This window comes from Hyaena hyaena, unplaced genomic scaffold (genome assembly GCF_003009895.1).
Source record: "Hyaena hyaena isolate Hyena2069 unplaced genomic scaffold, ASM300989v1 scaffold_1365, whole genome shotgun sequence".
NCBI classification, from domain to species: Eukaryota; Metazoa; Chordata; class Mammalia; order Carnivora; family Hyaenidae; genus Hyaena; species Hyaena hyaena.
The window spans coordinates 266,409-291,333 of NW_024081994.1; the positions used below are offsets into that span (position 1 = coordinate 266,409).

General features: G+C 35.6%; 2 protein-coding genes across 2 annotated transcripts; both read left to right on the forward strand.

Moving 5' to 3' along the window:
- The first annotated feature begins 14,477 nt into the window (after positions 1–14,477).
- LOC120225252 (olfactory receptor 8J3) lies at positions 14,478–15,425 on the forward strand. Its single transcript, XM_039223504.1, has one exon. It carries the CDS (start codon positions 14,478–14,480, stop codon positions 15,423–15,425), a length of 948 nt encoding a protein of 315 aa, XP_039079435.1.
- An 8,328-nt stretch (positions 15,426–23,753) lies between these two features.
- Positions 23,754–24,698, forward strand: LOC120225240 (olfactory receptor 1044-like). Its single transcript, XM_039223494.1, has one exon. The coding sequence runs from the start codon at positions 23,754–23,756 to the stop codon at positions 24,696–24,698; it is 945 nt and encodes a 314-aa protein (XP_039079425.1).
- The last annotated feature ends 227 nt before the right edge of the window (positions 24,699–24,925 follow it).

Here is a 24,925-nt window from a genome sequence, read left to right on the forward strand (position 1 = left end):
GTTGGGGCAGAGAGAGAGGGAGAAAGAGCCAAGCAGTCTCTTGATGCCGGTAGGGTTTAAACACACAAATCATGAGGTTATGACCTAAGCTGAAATCAAGAGTAAGATGCTTAACTGACTGAGCCAGCCAGCGGCCTCTGAGACATTCCTGTCTATTTTGTCTCCTTCCTCAGCCTATATATATAGTGACTATTTGCCTGGACAATGCTAACAAGAGGCTTCATTCACACTGTGCACTCACTCAACAAATGAATAGACTCTATATTTTAGCATTATCTTTGTTACTTAATGGTTTTTCTTAATTTTTAAAATATACACACTACCCCACTAGTATTTGTATAAATCTGCCCTAGTATTCAAAGTTAAAGTTGTGGGAAATTAAATCAGTATATGAACCATGCCCTCCTTGTCCTAAATCCATGCATTTTGCTTATTTTCCCCTCCTTTAATGTATTGGAGTTTACTTTATTAAGAGAGTTGATGTTAAATTTTTTCACCACAAATGGAAAACCTAACTATGTGAGGCGATGGATATGTCAATTAGCCTGATTGTAGTGATCATTCATGATATATTACATATATCAAACTACTGTTTTATACTTTAGTTTTATACAATTTTATTTATCAATTATAATCTCAATAAAGCTAGACTTTTTAATTATTTAATAAAATAAACTGACTAAAATAAAATGTAAATTCAATACAATAAAATGAATACACAGTTGTGTTCTCTGATCATATCAATTTTGTTTACCATGTTGGCTTTAGGTCTTATCCCTCAGCATATTTCTTGTAATGAATACATTTTCTTTTTTTTTTTTTTAGTGTTTATTTATTTTTGAGAGAGAGAGAGACACAGAGTGTGAGCAGGGAAGGGGTATAGAGAGAGGCATGCTCCAGGCTCTGAGCTGTCAGCACATAGCCGGATGCCCGCGGGGCTCCAACTCACAAACTTCCAAGATCATGACCTGAGCAGAAGTCGGACACTCAACCAATTGAGCCACCCAGGCACCCCAGTATTTTATTTTCTAGAATAACATTATATATTAACACTACACAAGACTTTTTGGTCGTATTTATTTTTCTTTCCCAAATTCTATCATTTCCATTGCTATACACAAAACAAAAGGTAAATTCAAATAATATTAATAGTATTCTCTAATATCAACCATTATAAAAAAGGTTTTTTAAAAAAAATCTTAAGTTGCCATACCCCTGCAACTTACTTTCCTTATTTGAGAATTCATCATTAGCATCTTTCTTACTCAATAATTATTAAAAAATATTTTTAATATCAGCATACTGTGGAATATGCATCAATCACTTTGTCTTTGCCATTCTTTGACTGATGAATATCTGATTATTTGAAGCTTTTTTATTTATTTCACCATTATTTAAAAAAAAACTAAAAATTCACCTTGTACTTAGGGCATGATATTACTATTGCTTCTCATTTCAAAGCAAATATTTAGGGTTCTTTCATATTCTAATGATATGCTGGGTAAACAGTTTATAAATATGCCTAATTTGAAATAAAAGATACAGAAGAAAAGTGCTATGTATTGTGATTTTTCCAGAAGTATTTTTATTTTATTATTTCTTAAGAGTTATGAACATTTACTGACATATCATTTTCATTGTATGAATGCATGATGATAGAATTGCAAAATGTGACTAATAGATGATTATTATCATCACATGAGGATTTGCGAGTTCTTAGATATTGTAGATACATCAAGAATGGCTCTAGAACATTACCTTCTTTTCTATAGGAAATTTATCATATTCCTGACTTCATTAGAAAGGGCTATTGTCCCTAATTGCCATGAGGTGCAGATTCTCCTCATAATTATAATGATAAATAGTTTAGAAATTATACTACCGGGGCACATGGGGGTTCAGATGGGTAAACATCTGACTTTTTATTTCAGTTCAGATCATGATCTCAGGGTTCGTGAGTTTGAGCCCCACAGTGAGCTTTGCTCTGACTGGAGCCAGCTTGGCATCTTCCCTCTCCCACTCCCTCTGCCCCTCTACTGCTCATGCTTTAAATACATACATACATACATACATACATACATACATACAGAATGCTACCAACCTATATGAAAATCCTTTGGTATTTGTACACTTTCAAACTTTTTCCCAAAGTTAGGAGCTTTAGTTTTCCTTGATGTATTTTCACCCTATATCTAATTAATGGCTTCATGCATCCAAGCTTTTAGTTTGAAAATTGGAATATATTTGTATCAATTATTAAATTGGTTACAAGGCCCTTGTGTCTCAGTTGCAAATCTCACTCTCCGATTATTTCTAAAAGTCCTTGAGATTGATTTCCTACATGGACTGTACATTGATTTCTTGATTCCTTTCCTATTAGCTCTGTTTTTTGTTCTTTTTTAAATTAGCAAGATATACTCTTTCTTGAAGGGGCTTTTGCAAATACTTAAAATTTCCCACGTGGAACAGAAAGCCATTCTGGCTTCAAGAAGTTGGCTCAAAATAAAAGAATGATCTCTTTTACTATGTTATTCTAAGTCTCCAAGTGGTTTATCCCTTAACATCAAAGGGCTGAGACAAAGGTACAACTTTTAACAAGGCTTAATGTTAAGTCGGGGATCAAATTTTGATATGAAAATAATTTAAATGACTTCTCCCAAATGTGACCCTTTGCAGAGAAGAATGTTTTAAACCTAACCTCATGGCACACAAACTAGGTCTTGCATATCTGGCTTTAAGTCTGCTTCTAATATGGCACACAAAAGATCCAAAATAGCTAAAACTGTTTTTAAAAAAGAACAAAGTTGAAGAACTTACAATATTGATTGAAAGAACAACTATAAGCCTAGACTAATCAAAAGAATAGAGAGCCCCAGACATGTGCACATATATGTTCAATTATCAGCTAAGAAACCAAAGTAACTTAATAGGATCCAAGATATGCTCCACATTATCAGTAACAAAAGACATTATGCAAAAACTGGGACAAAAAGATATAAAAGGCTAATACACACATATAAAAGGTTTAACATCCATAGTCACCAGGGAAATGAAATTAAATAACTATGAGCTAGCACTTGTCACCCACTAGTGTGGATAAAATTTAAAATATTAGATTGCCAAGTACAAAGAATCCTATCAGTTGCTATGTTCAGCTCCTGAAATTAGCATACATTGGTGATTGGAGGATACAAAGATATTTCACTTTGGAAAACAGACTGGCAATTTTATGTAAATTTAAACATTTTACTACCATCTGTCCCAGGAATTTTTTTCCTGGATACATACATAAGAGGAATAACAAGATCTCCAGCAAAACATGTGTATATTAATGCTGTTGATAACTTTACTCATGACAGTACAAAATGGGAATATTTCAAATGAATTGTAGTATATACATAGACTGAAATACAACTCAATAGTAAAATGGAATACCTGTCCATGCATTTAACAGAGTGTATGAATTTCAGTAGCATTAAATTAAACAAAAGAAACCAGACATAAACATTATTCCATTTACATCAAGTTCCAAAACAGATAAAATTAATCCATCACAATAGAAATCATAGTAATTGTGGCTTAGGATATAGCGTTGGACAAGTTTCTGCAAAGACACACATTTTAAGGTGATGAAAACTCTCTAATTGGGAGCGGTAGTAACACTGGACATGTTCTTTTCAAGTGCTCTCCATGCACAATTGGTATTTTATTTTACCTAAGTTATACCTTAAAAATATATTGTTTTATCTGTATTTTTATTTCATTTTAAAAATATATTGTTTTAAAAGAAACCGGTATAATATGGTCATTTATTCTCTTTTTCCAAGTTTTAATTTAAATTCCAGTTAATTAACATACAGCATAATATTAGTTTCAGATGTGTCATATAGTGATTCAACACTTCTATACCACACTTGGTACCCATCACAAGTGCTCTCCTTAATCCCCATCACCTATTCCACCCATCTCTTCACCCACCTCCCCTCCAGCGACCATTAGTTTGCTCTGTATAGTTAAAAGTCTGTTTCTTGGATTGCCTCTCTCTACCTCCCCCCATATTCATTTGTTTTATTTCTTAAATTCCACACATGAGTGAAATCATGATACTTGTTTTTCTCTGACTTATTTTGCTTAGCATAATATTCTCTAGCTCTATCCACATGACTGCAAATAGCAAAATTTCATTCTTTTGATGTCTAAGTAATATTCCATTATATATGGAATATATATAAAGTATGTTAAGATGTATATATATATACTACATCTTTTTTAGTCATTCATCAGTTGATGGACATTTGGGTTCTTTCCATAATTTGACTATTGTTGATAACGCTGCTATAAACATCAGTGTGAATGTGTCGCTTTGAATTATTATTTCTGTATCCTTTATGCGAATGCCTAATTGTGCAGTTGCTGGATTATAGGATAATTCTATTTTTAACATTTTGAGGAACCTCCATATGGCTTTAATATTGCCTTTTAAATATTATTTTTAGTTTGTTTCTCAGAAGCTTTTGGTTTGTTTTGGTTTTTTAAGTTGTAATTCTTATTTTATTTATATTATTCCATTCATAATTTCTTCTTAGTTTCCATTTTAGTCCTTTAAACAAAATTAAGAATTTTCAAAGTGACCTTGCATTGATTTTTTCCTGCTTTAACAAGTGAGCAGTATAAGGCAAAAATTATACACATATTTTACGTATGTATAGTGGGAAGTACTAAATAGGCCTGTACAGTTGCAAAGTTTCTGCATTTTAAAGTAATGCAATATTAACACTAAATAAAATGTGAAAAATTAGTGATATACACTGGAATCCCTAGAGCAACCAATAAATATATATAAATGGAATATTTAAAAATTCTAAAAACATTTCTATAGTCCAAAATTAGACAACAAACTAAAAATAGAGGAATAAAAACCAGGAGAAAAATGGAAAACAAAAGTTGTTCTTACACCTTCTTTCAAGTTTTTATTTTTCCAGTTAGTTGACATATAATGTAACACTTGTTTGAGTGATTCATCACTTACATACAACACCCAGTGTTCATCACAACAAGTGCTCTCCTTAATACCCATCACTTATTTAACCCATTCCCCCTGCCCACCTCCTCCTCCAGCAACTTTGTTGATACTCTATATTGAGTCTGTTTTATGGTTTGCCTTTCTTTCTCTTTTTCCCTTTGTGTTCATCTATGTCACTTCTTAAATTCCACATATGAGTGGAATGGTATGGTATTTGTCTTTCTCTGACTAATTTATTTTGATTAGCATAATACATTCTAGGTCCATCCACATCATTGCAAATGGCAAAATTTCAGTCTTGTGGACAGGTGATTCATGTTGCATTGTGTATATACATCACAACTTCTTTATTGTTAAAATGTCTACTGCCCAGAGAAATCCATACAATTAATTCAATCCCTTTAAAACTACCATCAATATTTTTCACAGAGCTAGAAAAATCTTAAAATGTGTATAGAACCACAAAAGATCCTGAATAGCCAAAACAATCTTAAAAAAGAAAAGAAAAGCTGGAGACAACACAATTCTGGACTTCAGGACTTCAAGTTATTTTACAAGTCTGTAGTCACCAGAACAGCATGGTACTAGCACGAAAACAGACACATAGATCAGTGGAACAGAATGGAAAACCCAGAAATGGACCCACACTATATGGTCAACTAATCTTCAACAAAAGGGGAAAGAATATCCATTAGAAAAAAGACAACTTCTTCAATAAACGGTGTTGGGAAAATGGAGAGCAACATGCAAAAAAAAAAGAAATTGTCTTGTAGCATACAAAAATACATCCAAATTGGATGAAAGACCTAAATGTGAGAGAAGAAACCATAAAAGTCCTAGAGAAAAACACAGGCAGCAATTTCTTTGACATAGGCTGTAACACCTTCTTGCTTGACATTTCTCCAAAGGCAAGGCAAAAATGAACTATTGAGCCTTCATCAAGATTAAAACCTTCCGCAGAATGAAAAAAACAATAAAAAAAAAAAAACAAAAAAAACCCTAAGGGGCGCCTGGGTGGCTTAGTCGGTTAAGCGTCCAACTTTCGCTTAGGTCATGATCTCGCGGTTCATGGGTTCGAGCCCCACGTCGGGCTCTGTGCTGACTGCCAGCTCAGAGCATGGAGCCTGTTTCAGTCTATGACTCCCTCTCTCTCTGGCCCTCCCCTGCTCGCGCTCTCTCTCTCTCTCTCTCCTACAAATAAATAAAACATTAAAAAAAAAAAAACCTAAAAGGCAAGCTAAAAAATGGGAGAAGATACTTGCATATTACATATATCATAAACGGTTAGTATCCAAAATCTATAAAGAACTGTCAAACTCAACACTCCCAAAGCAAATAATACAATTAAGACGTGGTCAGAAAACATGAATAGACATTTTTCCAAAGAAGATATACAGATGGCTAACAGACGCATGAAAAAATGCTCAATATCACTCATCATCAAGGAAATACAAATCAAAACCACAATGACATATCACCTCACACCTGTCATAATGCCTAAAATTAACAACATAAGAAGCAATAGGGATTGACGAGGGTGTGAAGAAAGGGGAACTCTCTTGCATTGTTGGTGGGATGCAAACTGGTGCAGCCACTCTGGGAAACAGTATGGAGTTTCCTCAAAAAGTTACAAATAGGGACGCCTGGGTGGCTTAGTCGGTTAAGCGTCCGACTTTCGCTTAGGTCATGATCTCGCGGTTCGTGGGTTCGAGCCCCGCGTCGGGCTCTGTGCTGACTGCCAGCTCAGAGCCTGGAGCCTGTTTCAGTCTATGACTCCCTCTCTCTCTGACCCTCCCCTGTTCACGCTGTCTCTCTCTCTCTCTCCTAGAAATAAATAAAACATTAAAAAAAAAAGTTACAAATAGAACTAGAGATAGGCACCTGTGTGGCTCAGTTGGTTAGCCTCCAACTCTTGATTTCAGCAATTTCATCTCAGGTCATGATCTTAGTGTCATAAGATCAAACCCTGCATCGGGCTCTTCTATGAGAATAGAGCCTGCTTGGGATTCTTTCTCCCACCCCCACCCCCCACCCCTCTCTACTCACACTCTCTCTCTTTCTCAAAATAAATAAACTTAAAAAAAAAACAGACTACCCTATGATCCATCAATTACACTTCTAAGTATTTACAGAAAGGGTACAAAAATACTGATTCTAAGGGACACAAGAATCCCAGTGTTTGTAGAAGCTTTATCAACAATAACAAAATTAGGCAAAGAGCCCAAATGTCAATCACCTGATGAATGTATAAAGAAGTTTTTCAATATAATAAATACAAAGTTTTAAGGAATATATAAAATTGTATTAAATATGTATGTATATAATTTACTTAATAAGTTTCCAAACTTCTTATTTTCCACTATTTTGCCATACTAATAATATGCTCATGAAAACTTTTATATATTTCAATAACTTGTATTATTTTGCAAAGCAGATTTCCAGAAGCAAGTTTTCTACCTACTGAACATACGTATGTTTTCAACGGTTTTTGGACCTAAGGCAAGATGTTTAGAATGATTATATTCCTTAGTACATGACACTTTATCATCCCTGGGCCCTCTTTTTTCTTAGTTTAGTTTTCATTCCAATTTGTTATGAGCTGAATTGTGTTATACCAAAATCATATGTTGAAGCCTTACCCCTCAATATTTCACAATGTGACTGTATTTGGAGGTAGAATCTTTAAAGAGGTAATTTAGTTAAAAATGGCATCTTAAAAATGACTTATAAGGACTAGTGTCCTTATAAGAAGAGGAGAGTAGGACACCCAGAGAGACACTAGCCATGTACCTAGAACCAACAGCGACCATGTGAAGACAGAGCAAGGAGGTGGCCATTTAAAAGCCAAGAGACTCCTCAGAAGAAACCAAATCTGTCAAGCATGTGATCTTGGCCATCTAGGCTCCACAACTGAGACGGTATATTGCTGTTGGTTAAGACACCAAGTCTGTGGTATTTTGTTGGGCAGCCGTAGCAAACTACATCTTTCACCTTTATTTCCTTATTCAGTTCCCTCTACCACTACCAGCAGGTAACCTTCCTGATGTATTTAATGTGAATCTGGTTTTTACAGGACAGTTTCCTTTCTACATAATCCTATTAGTCATTGCATGTATGAATATGTATGTATAATTATTACATCTATGATATTACATATATAATATTCACTGTTTAAAACATTTATATAGGTGACAGGAAATTTATGGATATGACCAAGAGGCTTCCTTTTCAAATACTGTGTTTGACTCTTCCCTAGCAGTTATGTTCTACCTTTCTTCACTGGAAATGCAATCAAGAAAAGATAAAATGAGGGGGCGCCTGGGTGGCTCAGTGGGTTAAGAAAAGATAAAATGATAATCTTACTGCCTGAGGGATGTTTTTAGAGGACTCATTCTCCTTTTAACATCTACTTCACCCCATTCCCAGAAATAATGATTAATTGTATTATTTAAAGCAAAAGTGAAGGGAAAAAAGAAAAAGTGGCATAATAAATATACTATTTATACATAAAGTTTGTTCTAACTTTACTGCTGGGCCATTGGTTTCTACCTATTTAATATTGCATATTTGCAATAATGAATCTCTGAGTGCAAATCAGTTACTTTGACACATATTCTTTAATCACTGTGCCCCTTAAATGTCAGGGAGCTGAACTCACTTCATTAATATAGGTTCATAGTGCCACTAATAACACTCAAGAGATGTCTGGTTGAATTCCCATGAGGAGATCTTGTTAATGCGTCATTCCCGCATGGCTTCTTCCCAAGGATATGAAAGGCAATTTGTGGATTCTACAATCACCTGTGCTTCAGAGTTAGGTATTTTATTGGACCCCACTTGGAGACTGTCATAAGAGCCTGAAGCAGTCTCCATTAGAGGTGGGTAGAAAATATTTATCTTATTTTTGTATAATGGCTTTTGAAAGATGCAAAACTATACCTCAAACTGAACTGCTTCTCTTTCACTTTGGAAGGCACTTAACACTATGAAAAATCCAATAAGGTAATACTTAAAGGAATCTGGGGGCCCCTAGGTGGCTCCATTGGTTAAGCATCGGACTTCAGCTCAGGTCATGATCTCATGATTTGTGGGTTTAAGCCCCACGTCGGGCTTTGTGCTGACAGCTAGCTCAGAGCCTGGAGCCTGTTTCAGATACTTTGTCTCTCCCTCTCTCTGACCATCCCCTGTTCACATAGCCTCTCTCTCTCAGAAATAAATAAAACCTTAAAACAATTTTAAATACTTAAAGGAACCTGTTTCCAGGATTTTAGCCTTTGGGAGAATACATGTTGTTAAATATCATCCAGCTATTTATGTTTCCAAATCAGGATTGGAGTTGTTACGTCTTATGTACTTAAATAAATTATATCATTACTGAAACAATGAGTTTTGCTCATTGATTTTATTTATATTATAGTTTTATTTATTCAGTATTAGCTAAAATGAAAACCGCATGTTTCACCTGACAATCTGTGAGAAAACAATTCCAAATGGTGTTCCTTTTTGAGAATATAAATCACAAATTTTCTGGAGAAAATTTCCATTGAATATGGTAATATACAGATATACTATCTTATAGTAAAATAAATCTGCCAATATTTTAGTTGAGAATATCTCATAAAGAAAAATTTCTATTTGAGAGACACTGCATAAGTAGAAGTGAGACTTTAGTAAGCTACAAACTCCAAGATCCCTGGTTTTATAGGACAAAACCTCTATAACAAGGAAGAAAATGTTCACTTGCGGGGTTGCCCTTAGTTCACATGACCCAAAAAAAAAGACGTTCAAAAATAAATTTACTTCTTAAAATATTCAGCCTCATAATTTTACAGTAAAAGAAGATTCTAAGTACATGGAAATTATTTCCATATATACTCTTTAAGGTTACTATTATTACTCGCTAGCCATAAAACATTGGCATTAACCGAATAACAACTCACTTTTTACCCTCCGTGTTACTCATTAGTATTCAAAGGAAGATTGAAAATGCGTAGAGTATGATCAGAAATGACATTCTTAAATACTGCAAAATTCACACTTGTTAGCTTCATTTCACACTACTTTCATTTCTACTTTCTGATCACATGGGGCCCCCTGATACAAAAGATGAACAAACTTACTTCAGATAACATGTCACATCTCATACACAAAGAATGGGGGTATCTCAGGAGACTCAACCAAAGGACACAGACAGCCAGAGATGAAAATTATGTTCACAGTGTGTCTGATAGGATAGTGTGTCCAGAAAGTTGGTATGGCCCTGGTTACGGAACGCACTGGAAATGAACTTAAAGCATCTTTCAATTATTTTTTTAAAGCTCAGGTTACATACCTTAATTACTCAAAAAGCTTTAATGCCTGCCATTTTTTCTACCAGCTAACCTGAGAGAATTATGATATGGAAAACAGGAAGGATGCAATAGTCAATGCCAGTAATTATGAAAGCTTGACCTAAGGAAGTAGAAGAGGAGAATGCTTAGGATGGGTAAGTATTTATAGAAATTGGCCAATAATACAAAACATTGGAGGATGACTAGGATGCTTGTCATTTAAAATGTTTGCTTTATATTTTTTTTTAATTTTTAAAAAAAGTTTTAAAATGTTTTATTTATTTCTGAGAGACACAGCGTGAACAGGGGAAGGTCAGAGAGAGAGGGAGACACAGAATCTGAAACAGGCTACAGGCTATGAGCCAGCTGTGAGCACAGAGCCCAATGCAGGGCTCAAACCCATGAACCATGAGATCATGACCTGAGCTGAAGTAAGACGCTTAACTGACTAAGCCACCCAGGTGCCCCAAAATGGTTACTTTTTAAAGTATATTATTGCTCTTTAGTGTAAAGCATATAACCAGCCACCCATCAGATTCCAGCAGAAATAGAAGAGTTGGTATAATTTAGAAACATTCTATTTTGCTTAGAGTTGATGTGTTTTCCAAGGGAGACAATGGAGAGCCAGAAATCTGTGAACAAACGATTAAAAGTTGTAAACAGAGAAGACAAGGTCAGAAGGAGGCATGAAGGTGGGTACACAGAAGCAATATCCTGTAGCATAGTGTTTGGGGATAAAAGGAAAGCTAGAATCTCAAAACAGAAGGGTGTCCCTGAGTGGAAAAGGATGAATGAAAATTGAGGAACACATTAGAAATCAGAGTTTTGTTTGTTATAATTTTTAAAAAAAATTTTTGAATTAGATGAAAAAATGTTATCTTAAGTATCTATAAGACCAACCATGCTACTCTGCTCTAGACTTCCATAAATTATTGTTTAAATGTCTCATAAGTATCTAAAGCTTACTATGTTCAAAATACCACTGTAATCTTTCCATGTTAAACCACATTCCTTAATATTCAAAAATGGCATGGCTATTGATCCAATAGCAAAAAAATATTTTAAAAATCACAAAGTCTTTCTTGATCTGGCCCCATCTGTTATTCTCTCAGATCTCTCTCATATAATATGAATTATTGCTATATAAATATGTTGAATATGTAATATGAATATGTTGAAGATACCATCTCGTTTCTGCTTCCAGCTGTTAAATGTATCTCGTTCCCTCTACCTCTAGCTTCTCCACTTGAATCCAAGTCAAAAGTATTGTCCCCAGGAGCCTTACAACAACTGTTTGAATCTTTTTCTAAATTTCTATTATTGTGTATCCCTTACCGATCCTATAACCTGTTATCTTCATGTCAGTAGGATTTCTCATTTTAAAATTTAAAGTTGATCATATTATTCACCTACCTTAAGCCTTCTTTTCTTTTCATTTCTTAAATATTTATTTATTTATTGAGGGGGAGAGGTGAGAGGGAGAGAGAATCCCAAGTAGACTCTGTGCTGTCAGCTCAGAGCCCCATGCAGTGCATGATCATGACCTGAGCTGAAGTCAAGAATTGGACACTTAACATACTGTGGCACCCAGGTGCGCAAGTTCACTTTTATATTTTATTTTTATTTTTTAAATGTTCATTTATTTTTGAGAGAGAGAGAGAGAGAGAGAGAGAGACCATGAGCAGGGAAGGGGCAGAGAGAGAGACTCCGATCTGTCAGCACAAAGCCCAAAAGGGCGCTCGTACTAACGAACCATGAGATCATGACCAGAGCCTAAATCAGACACTTAACTAAGTGAGCTACCCAGGTACCCCCCAAGTTCCCTTTTAAAAATGAACAAAAAACTAGGGCACTTGGGTGGCTCAGTCTGTTGAGCATCTGACTCTTGGTTTTAGCTCAGATCATGAATCCAGGGGCATCGGTTCAAGCCCCACATGGGCTCCACGCTTAGCACAGAACCTGCTTGGGATTCTCTCTTTCTCCATCTGTCCCTCTCCCTGACTCACGCTCTCTCAACCTCTCTTCTAAATATACTTTAAAAAATTAAAAACAAACAAAGTAAAACTAAGTTCTTTTCTATTCCTGAGCAGTATCTTTAAGAAATACATGCTCGCCTGAAATCCTGGAATGTTCTTCCTGTGATTATGAATTAATTGGCTCTGTCCAATGCTTTAGGTTCCAGTTCAAATGCTACCATCTCAGAAAGGCTTCCTCCTAATATTCTATGTAATATCATTATCCCAGATAATCCTAATGCATTTTTTCATTCAATTTACTTATTGTGCTTATTATAACCTGCAATTATGTCATTTATAAGTTCCATTATCAGCCTTTTGTGTCTTCTTTATTATTGGAATAGAAGACTCATGAGTTGAGGGACAGTAATTTATCTGGATGTTAAACATTCTCTTGCACAAGTAGAAAATCAACAAATACTTGGTAAATAAATAAATAAGAAGATGGTTAGGGGCACCTAGGTGGGTCAGTTGGTTGACTGACTTCGGCTCAGGTCATGATCTCAGCCATGAGTTCAAGGTCCATATAGTACTCATTTGGACAGGTGCCCACCACTGGAGCTATCAGTTGAAATTGGGAAGGGATTCTAATTGGCTTAGTTAGGAACAGATGACCATCCTTGAAATAAACAACTTTAGGAAAATATTGAGTCATATTATAATAGCATGCTCATCTTTTGGCAAATATGCAAATAAATTATCATAAAGGGTCTATAATGTAAGGATGTTTATCATCATTGCAGTAGTGAAATATAAGAAAACTAGGAAAATAGGTCAAGAGAAAGATCACCTAAAAACGAAGGCCAGATATATTACACATTTAAAAAATAATGTTCTAATATTCTGTAAATTAAAAATACTCTTAAACATAAACATAATGTAACTTTATAACTTGTGAGGCAAGAGGGAAAAGTTATGAGTAAAGGAAAAGGAAATAGTATCCAATAAAGCATAATGGGTAGTTTTACAAATATTTGTAGTTTTTACAGATTTTTTTTTAATATTTTATTTATTTCTAGGAGAGAGAGAGAGAGAGACAGCGCGAGCAGGGGAGGTCAGAGAGATAGGGAGATACAGAATCCAAAGCAGGCTCCAGGCTCTGAGCTGTCAGCACAGAGCATCAGGCGGGGCTTGAACTCACGAACCGCAAGATCATGACCTAAGCGAAAGTTGGACGCTTAACTGACTAATCCACCCAGGCGCCCCTACAGATCTTATCTTCTGAAAGCTGAAGAGAAAATCAGTCATCTAAAAAAATGAAAGACGTATTTACAGGGCACCTGGGTGGCTTAGTTGGTGAAGCATCCAACTCTTGATTTTGGCTCAGGTCATGATCTCACAGTTCATGAGTTGAGCCCTACATTGAACTCTGGGAAGACAGAGTGGAGCCTGCTTGGGATTCTCTCTCTCCCTCTCCCTTTGCCCCTACCCTGCTTGTGCATGCACTCTCTCTCTCTTTCTCAAATAAATAAATAAATAAATAAATAAACAAAAAAACAAACACACTTAAAAAATATATCCTGGTATTTTTGCCTGGGTTAATAAAATGGAAAATGAGGAAAAACAGTTAACACATGGATGGTAAAAATTGCAAATTCAATGTCCATCAAATAGAAGTTATAGAAAGATAGGATAAAGAAAATGGGACAGAATAGTGACCAGAATAATAAAATCTTCAGATAAAGCAACAAGTCCCAGATTAGGAAATGACAAGGAGAAACCAGATTATTTAAAGGCATATAATTTCTCAAGGCTTTTTCACACTAAAGAGATATATAAGATAGGAATCACAGCTTCAAATCTTGACAAGCTAATAAGATATTCATAATTGAATAAGATTGTGAGGAATTAAATCCTCAAATAATGAATGATGCTGGGCCATCTGTTTAATTTACTATACTTGCTTTTTCTCTCCTCCAAATGATTGCAGTTTATTTACTCCTCCTACCCCCTCTATTTTAATAACTGGGTTAGATTAACAAATGATTCCAGGAAATCTCACCTAAGGAATTACCCTTACTGTATAATGAACATCCTAAAAATGAATCTTTAAAGTTTGTACCCTCTTCTCCTTTTCTTCTCCAAACAGATGAGTTTCCAAACCCTTATATGGCTCCTGGAAATTTCACCCAGGTCACTGATTTTATTCTCACAGGAGTCTCAGACCGCCCAGAGCTCCAGATTCCACTCTTCTTTGTTTTCCTGCTGATCTACGGGTTGACCGTGGCCGGGAACTTGGGCATCATCACCCTCACCAGTGTTGACACTCAGCTTCAAACCCCCATGTACTTCTTCCTGCGCCATTTGGCTGTCATCAATCTTGGTGATTCTACTGTCATTGCCCCGAAAATGCTGATTAATTTTTTAGTAAAGAAGAAAACCATCTCTTACTATGAATGTGCCACACAACTGGGAGGGTTCTTGTTTTTCATTGTGGCCGAGGTGCTCACGTTAGCTGTGATGGCTTATGACCGCTACGTGGCCATTTGTAACCCCCTGCTCTACATGGTGGTGGTGTCTCCACAGATCTGCCTTCTGCTGGTATCCCTCACATACCTCTATGGCTTTTCCACAGGGATTGTGGTTTCATATTGTATCTTTTCTCTGTCTTATTGCTCTTCCAATGTAATCAATCATTTCTTCTGTGATATTGTCCCTCTGTTAACATTGTCCTGCTCTGATACTTACCTTCCAGAGACAATAGTATTTATATCCGCAGCTACAAATTTGGTCTTATCCTTGATTATAGTTGTAGTATCTTATTTCAACATTGTTTTGTCCATTCTAAGGATGCGTTCATCAGAAGGAAGGAAAAAAGCCTTTTCCACATGTGCTTCACATATGATGGCTGTCACGGTGTTCTATGGGACCCTTCTCTTCATGTATTTGCAGCCTCAAACTAACTACTCATTGGATACCGATAAAATTGCTTCCGTGTTTTATACACTGGTGATCCCTATGTTGAATCCCATGATCTACAGCTTGCGGAATAAGGACGTGAAGGCTGCTTTACAGAGATTTCTAACAAATTCATGCTACTCTTTTAAATTAATGTAATTTTAGAGCTCTATAGGTAAATGAAGAGATGGTTAAGATAGGTTACCATATGTCTGAGAAAGCAAACATTAGGTGGCTGACTTGTAAATTTGCAATTAATCTTGGGAAGTAAAAGGAGCTAGGATTTGGAAAGCATTGAATTAAAAAGTAAACTGGTGTTTTTGGAAATATGAGGTTGATACAGAAACAAGAATTATTCATTAAATTCATACCCAATTTTGAAAGAAATATTTCCAGGAATCGGGAAAGATAGAAGTTTAAAAATTTAAACTTGAACAAAGTAATAAAATATGGCAAAGAGAAATAAATTGATCTTTCTTATCCTTTGTTTTGTTTTGTTTTTTGTTTTTTTGTTTTTTGCTTTGTGCCTGAGTACGTTGAGGTATAGTGGATCACTGTATCTTGGAAAACTATAATCCAGATAGCTAATAGCCTCTTCACAGGCAATTTAGTAAAGTTAAACTGAAAAACATATTTAAAATAAAACTTCTTAGTCAGAGTGGCTAAAATGAGCAAATCAGAGAACTCTAGATGCTGGCAAGGATGTGGAGAAATGGGCACCCTCCTACACTGTTGATGGGAATGCAAACTGGTGAAGCCCGTCTGGAAAACAGTGCGGAGGTTCCTCAGGAAACTAACAATAGAACTCCTCTATGACCCCGCAATAGCACTGCTAGGAATTTACCCAAGGGATACAGAAATGCTGAATGCATAGGAGCACATGTACCCCAATGTTCATAGCAGCACTCTCAACAATAGCCAAAACATGGAAAGAGCCTAAGTGTCCATCAACGGACGAATGGATCAAGAAGATGTGGTTTATCTATACCATGGAATACTACATGGCAATGAGAAACAATGAAATCTGGCCATGTGTAGCAACATGGATGGAACTAGAGGGTGTTATACTGAGCGAAATAAGTCAGGCAGAGAAGGACAAATATCATATGTTTGCACGTATAGGAGGCTTAGGAGGAACTTAACTGAGGAACGAGGGGGAGAAGAAGGGGGGAAATGGTGGGGGAAAGGGAGAGAGGCAAACCATGAGAGACTCTTGAATGCTGAGAAACAAACTGAGGACTGATGGATGAGGGGGGGAGGGGGGAGATGGGCATGGAGGAGGGCACTTGTGGGGATGAGCACTGGGTGTTATATGGAAACCAATTTGACAATAAACTATTTGTAAAAAAAAAATAATAAAACATTTTCATTAACTGAAAATAAAATAAAATAAAACTCCTTAATATTGTCTTATTGAAGAAAAACATATACTACTGATGAATTTACATTCTGAACACTAACCAAAATATGATCAATATAATTTTAGTTTATTTTTTTTTTACAATTTATTTGTTTATTTATTTTTTAAGTGTTTTGTTTATTTTTGAGAGAGATAGAGAGCATGATTGGGGGGAGGGGGGACAGAGAGAGAGGGAGACACAGAATCCGAAGCCAGGCTCCAGGCTCTGAGCTAGCTGTCAGCACAGAACCCGACGCGGGGCTCGAACCCTCGAACCTTGACATCATGGCCTGAGCCGAAGTCGGACGCTTACCCGACTGAGCCACACAGGTGCCCCCCCCTTTTTTGCTATTTATTTAGTTTTGAGAGAGAGAGAGAGAAAGAGGGAGAGGGAGATCCTGGGATGTCTAATTATATAACAATACAGCACATATATTACACACAATAAAGAAGACTGATATTTAGAGAAGAAAAAAGGGAAAATCTTACAGAATCCAGTACATTTATGAATCAACATGAAAATATCAATGACTGTACTCTGGGTCTTTCACTGGAAAGTTATATTAATTATATTCATTGCATTAAAATAATTTCAATCAGGGGCACCTGGGTGGCTCAGTTGGTTAAGTGTCCGACTTCAGCTCAAGTCATGATGTCACAGCTGGTGAGTTCAAGCCCCGTGTCAGGCTCTGTGCTGACAGCTCAGGGCCTGGAGCCTGCTTAGGATTCTGTTTCTCCCTCTCTCTCTCTCTGCCCCTACCCCATGCACATTCTGTCTCTCTCTCTTTCAAAAATAAACATTTAAAAAAGTAAATAAATATTTTTGATTCATTAGTAAAATATAATATTTTAATTACATTTAGCTTTGAATGCCTTGTTCAGAATCACTACTGTGGTCCTCAGGATTTTGTTTGTTTTTGTTTTAAGTGTTGTACTGTACATAATGGACAAATATCTCAATACCAAACCCCAAGTCATGCCATTTTATAACAAGACACAAGCAGAGATGCAGTATTTATCCAATTGTGCCAGATGTGTTCCCCAATGGGGAGGAGGAAAAAAAAGTCACTATATATTCAAATAATTATTTAATATATGGAACACAGAGTTCAAACATATACAATTTCCTATCTCGATCCCTAACTGAATCTTTCCCTAGCATGATCATCTTTAATACAATGTAAGCAGGACATGATTTTTAAGGATTTGCTATATTTTATCCTTCAAAGTGTCCTTTTAATACATCATGGAAAAGAAATGTAAGATTCCATCCTTTTCTTGGGGTGCTTGGGTGGCTCCGTAGGTTAAGCATCAGACTTTGGATCAGGTCATGATCTTGTAGTTCGTGGGTTAAAGCCCCATGCTGGGCTCTGTGCTGACAACTCAGAGCCTGGAAGCTGCCTTGGATTCTGTGTCTCCCTCTCTCAATCTGTCCCTCCCCAAATCACGCTCTGTCTTTTTTTCCCTCAAAAATGAATAAACATTGGGGCGCCTGGATGGCTTAGTCGGTTAAGAGTCCGACTTTCGCTTAGGTCATGATCTCGCGGTTTGTGGGTTCGAGCCCCGCGTCGGGCTCTGTGCTGACTGCCAGCCCGGAGCCTGGAGCCTGTTTCAGTCTGTGACTCCCTCTCTCTCTGACCCTCCCCTGCCCGTGCTGTCTCTCTCTCTCTCTCCCCCCTAGAAATAAATAACACATAAAAAAAAAAATAAATAAAAATAAATGAATAAACATTAATTAAAAAAAAAAAGATTCCATCCCTGTCTTCATTATATTGCAACTCTGTGTAAAATATTTGCTCAAAGAAAACTAAGGTGCAAATTTTAATTCATAACCAGTATATAAAACTCATCCAAAATTCTTTCCCCACATACTAAATTGACAACAAATTTCTTATTAATTGTCTTGGTCAAAGTGACTAGGATGGAAACTAAAGCCCAGAGCTTTTACTCAATGTCCTGTGCATACAGTATTAAGGGGTAGGTCCTTAGAAGAATTACATACTCATTTCATAGGAAGTTATGGGAATTTTTAAAAGGTAATTCATACCTCCCCTTTAAAATGATTTTCAAAGATTGACACTAATAATCTACTACCACAAAAATATATTTTTAATTAACTAACATAATAATTTAAGAGTTAGGGGAAACTTAGAACAATAATATTATACTAAGGCAGAGATATAGATATGCAATTCTTCAAAAACAGGCAGTCACATCAATAAATCTTCAAAGCTGCCTTGAGATACCAACTGAGCAGGGACTGTAATTTTTCCGATAATCTCGCTTACATCCTGATCTGAGGCAAGGTCTTTTGGGACAAAGACACTGATAAATACACGCAGTTAGCTGCTATTCATACCCATTATGAGGAGAAATAGGAGCACCTTCCACCTGTGTAGGTAAAAAGAATATATTTCAAAATGGTGCGCTTTGACTTATAGACATGTGACAATATCCCGATAGCAGCTCAAGGTAAGAATTTTAAAAATAAATTGAGTAGGGGCCCCTGGGTGGCTCAGTCGATTAAGCATCCGACCTCGGCACAAATCATGATCTCATGGTCCTTGAGTTCAAGCTCAGCATTGGGCTCTGTGCTGACAGCTAGGAGCCTGGAGCCTGGTTCAGATTCTGTGTCTCCGTCTCTTTCTGCCCCTAACCCATTCAGACTCTTTCTCTCTCAAACAAGTAAATGTTTTAAAAAGTTTTAATTAAATAGAGTATGACATGATGGACTAGTGCATTTTGTAAAATAAAAATAATAAAGTTTTCTCTAATTTTACATTAGTTACATATATATAACTAATGTGTGTGTTTCTTTTTAGATTTAAAAATATGTTTATGCATACATGGTTTTCTTTTTAGATTATATATATTTTATGTGTATTTTATTTCATATATAATTTCTTTTCAGATTAAAGAAATTAAAATTTCCAGTTTAGAATCTATGAGGAACTTTGGAAAACTCAGGCCCATGATTTACCAGATTATAATCTATGCCAAAATTGTGTTTTTGCATTTATTGTAGCTAGAGAATTCACTCTAGAATTCACTAAGAGGATTAGCGCGGAGTATATTGGACAAAGGTCACCAGTTTTTCTTTAGAAATATTTTCCAAAGCAATGACTATAGACTAAGAATAGGGGGAAGAAATATTCAAATATAATTATTATGATATTAATCTCAAAATAGTTAACCCAATGCTAATATTTAATTCTTTATTATCTGACATTTAGAAGAAATTGCATTAGGAAATGACAAAAAACCAGCATGGCTCTTGATCTTAAAATGTCTAACTAACATCTAACAAGGGAAGAGGTATGGATACAGATGGTTGTTATACATGTGGCAAGAACTATAAATGAATGAATTATGTCTCAATTGATTCTAGAAAAAAATATGAAATATGTTAATATGGGAAGCAGCTCTTCATGGAATGGATGATGTTTCAGCAGGCATTAAGGATAAATGAATTTTCCTTTCATCATCCATTTTTCTTGTAAAGAAGAGTACAGTAAAACCTTGGATTGCAAGTGACTTGTTCTGTGAGTGTTCCACAAGATAAGCAAACATTTCTAATAATTTTAACTTGGTAAATGAGTGATGTCTTGCAATGCAAGTAGTATGTGATGCTGTATGGCACATGACCACAAATAAACCAAAGGTTTTTCGGTCTCTCTCTCTCTCACTGCAGGTGATCATCTCCCATGCTCAGATGCTGTCTCAGGCCTTGATGTTCAGGAGAAATCAGTGATTTTTCAGAATGCTGGCTGGAGCCCATAACTGGCACTAGTGTATTTTTTGTCATTTTAAAGCACCTATGGACGGTGCTTTGCTTTTCCATACAAGAGTAATGCTTTGCTTCATTCTAGATCATTGGATAAGTTCTTTGTTAAAGTTGCAAAAAAAAAATAAAAATAAAAAGATTCCATTGAGCCAATAAGATTGCAGTGGTTCTGTTAGTGATAGTGAAAGTTGTCCTACACAATAAACCTCCTCTCATCTCCTTCACATCAGCCATGAATATTTTCAAAGGTAAGTGCAGGTTAATTGTTTATTTGTCTTCATATTTTGTATTTTCTTTATTATTTTGTAGTATATTACAGTATTGTAATTCATTTCTTATATGAATATTTGGGGTTTTACAATGAATCATCTGAGTTTCCATTATTTCTTATGGGGAAATTCACTTTGATAAACAAGTGCTTTGGATTACAAGCATGTTTCTGAAATGAATAATGCTTGCAAACCAAGGTTTTCCTGTGCTAGGAACTGCAAGATCAAAGTAGTGAAGCAAGGAAGGACATGTTGTTATTGACAAGTGACAGTAGGAGACCAGTTTGATTAATTGGACCAAAGGATGTCTCCTGATGGTAGAGAATTGAATGAACTTGGGATTATAAAAATATTAAGGGATGAGATTGTAAAAGGTTACATACACTTTAAATATAATTCATGCTTCACTTTTAATACAAAGTAAAGTGGTTTATATGTACAAATGTCAGAGTTTCGTGTTTTGAAGTGGAACGAAACAATTGAAAAGAAACGAGGCCAGAAAAATAAAGGAAATTGAGGTAAAGCTTTCTTCCCAGTCTGGTCTACTGCCTGTTGTTTAGCTGCTCTGTTTTCAGACAGTAGTGCTTGGAAATTAATGGTTCTCAATATATATTGTTGAAAGAGTAAGTAGGTGAATTGACAGGCTCCTAAGGAAGTAATGGTTGGACATAATCACAACAAGAATAGAATCTGCACATTCTTGCTTATAGACCAGGGCAGAAGGTGTTACTTAGATCCATTTATAAGTAAGTTGCTCCTCTATTCAGTTTAGTGAATTTGGTGATGGTGTGTGTCGTGCTACAGTGTAGCTTTTGGAACTGTTTGTATCTACGAGTAAGAAGACCATGATTCAATTTTTAGAATCTTAACCGTAGTATTTCAATTAATTAGAATAGAACAGATTCTATTTGAACATAAAAGAACGTGCAAGGTAAATGCATGCTGGGTAATGAGAGTATTTTTCTGCATATATTTATTAGTTTCATTGCCATTGTGTAATAAGTATTTATTTCTGTGGTTTGTAGCACAAAAGGTTGAATCTGAAAACGAGTAGCCTACAGAAGTGCCTTTGAGAAGACCAATAAATAAAATTTTATGTTATGCCTCCCCCCCCCCCCCTTTTTAGAGTTTGGGAAGAGAAGGGAATCTTAAGCCCTGAGGATAGAGCCCAATTCCAAGCTCAGTCTACAACACTGGGATCCTGACTTGAGCCAAAATAAAGAATTGGAAGTTCATTTGACTAAGCCTCCAGGCACCCCATTATTTCCCCTTTTCTCTTTCCTTTCTTCTTTTAAAAAACATTTTGTTTCAGAATGGCTTTCAATTTTAATATGCAAATTAGATATTTGGAATCAATATATTGCTAATTCTTATTTACCTCATTTTCCCTGCTGCTATAATAGACATTAAAACTCCATTAATATTAAAGTTTTAGGAAGAAATGTACAATTTATTTAAGATAAAATTAAAATCAAAAAGTAATCCTTGCAAGTGTTTCTTACCACACAGTGTTTCTCAATAAACATACTGATTGAAACAAAACAAAAATAACTAAAATTCATTTTTGATAAAGTTAATAATAGTTGTAAGAGCTACAAAACAGCTAGTAGTAAATTCTGAAACAAGTTTGAAGAAACATAAGTTTTAATTGTTTTGTATATTTATTCCCAGTTTAATTTCCAGAGTGTATAAAGCAGTTTGTATGAGCTTATCCAAGAAAGATTTGTTAGCATTTCTCAGGTATAAAGATAAGAGAAATAGAAGGAGAGAGAAAGAGGGAGAGAGAGAGAGGGAGAGAGACAGCCAGGGAGAGAGGGAGAGTAAAAGAAAAAAGAAAAGGAGGAGGAGGAGAGAGATGACATTTAACATTAACATTAATAGTAAGAACACAGTTCTATAATTTTTACGCTTTCCTAAAATACATTTACATAAATTAAATATTTAGATGTTCAACAGTTCAATTAGGAAAGTCAGTCAAAATGAATAAGAAAAATAAATATCCAACCTAAAGTAAGAAAATGAGAATTAATACAAAAACATAATTTAAATCTATGTTTCCTTAATAAAAGGTAAAAAAATGAAAGAAACATAAAATGATTTATAAAGAGACATAAATTTCCAAATCTCCTGGAAAGCAAATATCAATTTATTTTCTTTTGTAATACATCATAAAGTTTGTCAGCGTTCATTCCCTTGGGCCACATAGGTTCATGTTTCAGAGATAACAATGTGCATGCAGTAGCTAGAAAGCAAACTTTGAAAATAGTGATGAGAAATGGTCTCTTGAGTCAAAAACTTATGAGTGTAAAACCAAACTACCTATACTCAGCCCAGTCATTTGATTTTGTTTCAGGTGTTACTATTTCAATTTCCCCTTTCTTGTCTGTAAAGTGGGCATAAAAATATGATTTTGATATAAAGGTTTAGCAAGATCAAAGGAGACCAATAAACATCTCATTGTACTTTCCCTATCTACCCATTTTTAGTATTTGAATATTTAACATAACTATGAAGATTAGTCTGCCACCTAGAAGGGATTCTGAGTGACAAACTTAAAAATTAAATAGAAAATAGAAAATATGTTTCTGTCAGCTTTGGGACAATGTGGATTTGTGTCTGCACAGGTACAATGACAGACTCATCAGGGTGATACCACTGAAGATATATTTTCCTTTATGTTATTATGTTAACATGTTTTTCAATAAAAACAAAGATTTAAGTATTTTCACAAGTCACAATATAGTTTTAAATAGCTTAACTCACAAGACCTTTGAATAGAAACCAGGACAATGTGAACTATTCCATGGGTCCCATCTTTCTGTAGACAACGGATTTGAGAAAAGAGATATCTGCCTTTCCCACACATAACTCTTTCCATTTTCCATTTGATTCCCGTAATCACAATATGCTAACAATCACTGTCTTAGCAACTAAACTTCTTTACAAGACAGTCAAGTGTAAAATACTACTCATAGGAAAAGCAACTTGAATTTAACTCTTTTCTCTGCTTTCCTATGCAGATGCCTTGGAAAGATATGGCTCAGATAAATTGCACCCAAGTTAAGGAGTTTATTCTTGTGGGCCTCACAGATCAAAAGGAATTAAAGATGCCCTTCTTTGTGGTTTTCTTATCCATCTACCTCTTCACAGTAGTTGGTAACCTCGGCTTGATCCTAGTCATTAGAACAGACTCAAGACTCCACACACCGATGTACTTCTTTCTTAGCAACCTGGCTTTTGTTGACTTTTGTTACTCTTCTGTCATTACACCCAAAATGCTTGGGAATTTCTTGTACAAACAAAATGTTATCTCTTTCAATGCTTGTGCTGCTCAGTTAGGCTGTTTACTAACATTCATGAAAACTGAGTGCTTGCTACTGGCTTCCATGGCCTATGATCGGTACGTGGCCATTTGTAACCCTCTCCTCTACATGGTTGTAATGTCCCCAGGAATCTGCATTCAGCTTGTGGTTGTCCCCTACAGCTATAGCTTCCTGATGGCACTATTTCATACCACCTTCACCTTTCGCCTCTCCTACTGCCATTCCAATATCATCAATCATTTCTATTGTGATGATATGCCTCTCCTCAGGCTAACCTGCTCAGACACTCACTCCAAGCAGCTATGGATCTTTGCCTGTGCTGGGATCACGTTCATTTCCTCTGTTTTGATTGTCTTTGTCTCCTACACGTACATTATTTCTGCCATCCTGAGGATGCGCTCAACTGAGGGAAGACGCAAAGTCTTCTCGACATGTAGCTCTCACATGCTGGCGGTCACCATATTTTATGGGACTCTTATCTTTATGTACTTACAGCCAAGTTCAAACCATTCCCTTGACACAGATAAGATGGCCTCAGTTTTCTACACAGTGATCATTCCCATGTTGAAACCTTTGATCTATAGCCTCAGGAATAAGGACGTGAAAGATGCCTTGAAAAAGGTCATTGTCAGTGGAAACCAGAACTTATGTTTATGAAGTTTAAAAAAAAAGAGTTGAATAAACAAAAGTGGACTTTCCTTCATGACCTGATTTTTTCCTTGATTAATAAAGCAACTAGGGTGACTTGATCTTAGTTGGTGGTCAATAAACATTCACTGTAAATTAAATGCATCCTCTGAATTCTTCATAAACAAATTTGATTTCAATTTAAAGTTTATATGTAGAATTATTATACATACCAGCAGAATCTACATCATGTTATT

Excerpts from the sequence above, each read along its gene's own strand:
- LOC120225252 (XM_039223504.1), top strand. The coding sequence starts at position 14,478 with ATGGCTCCTGGAAATTTCACCCAGGTCACTGATTTTATTCTCACAGGA.
- LOC120225240 (XM_039223494.1), top strand. The coding sequence starts at position 23,754 with ATGGCTCAGATAAATTGCACCCAAGTTAAGGAGTTTATTCTTGTGGGC.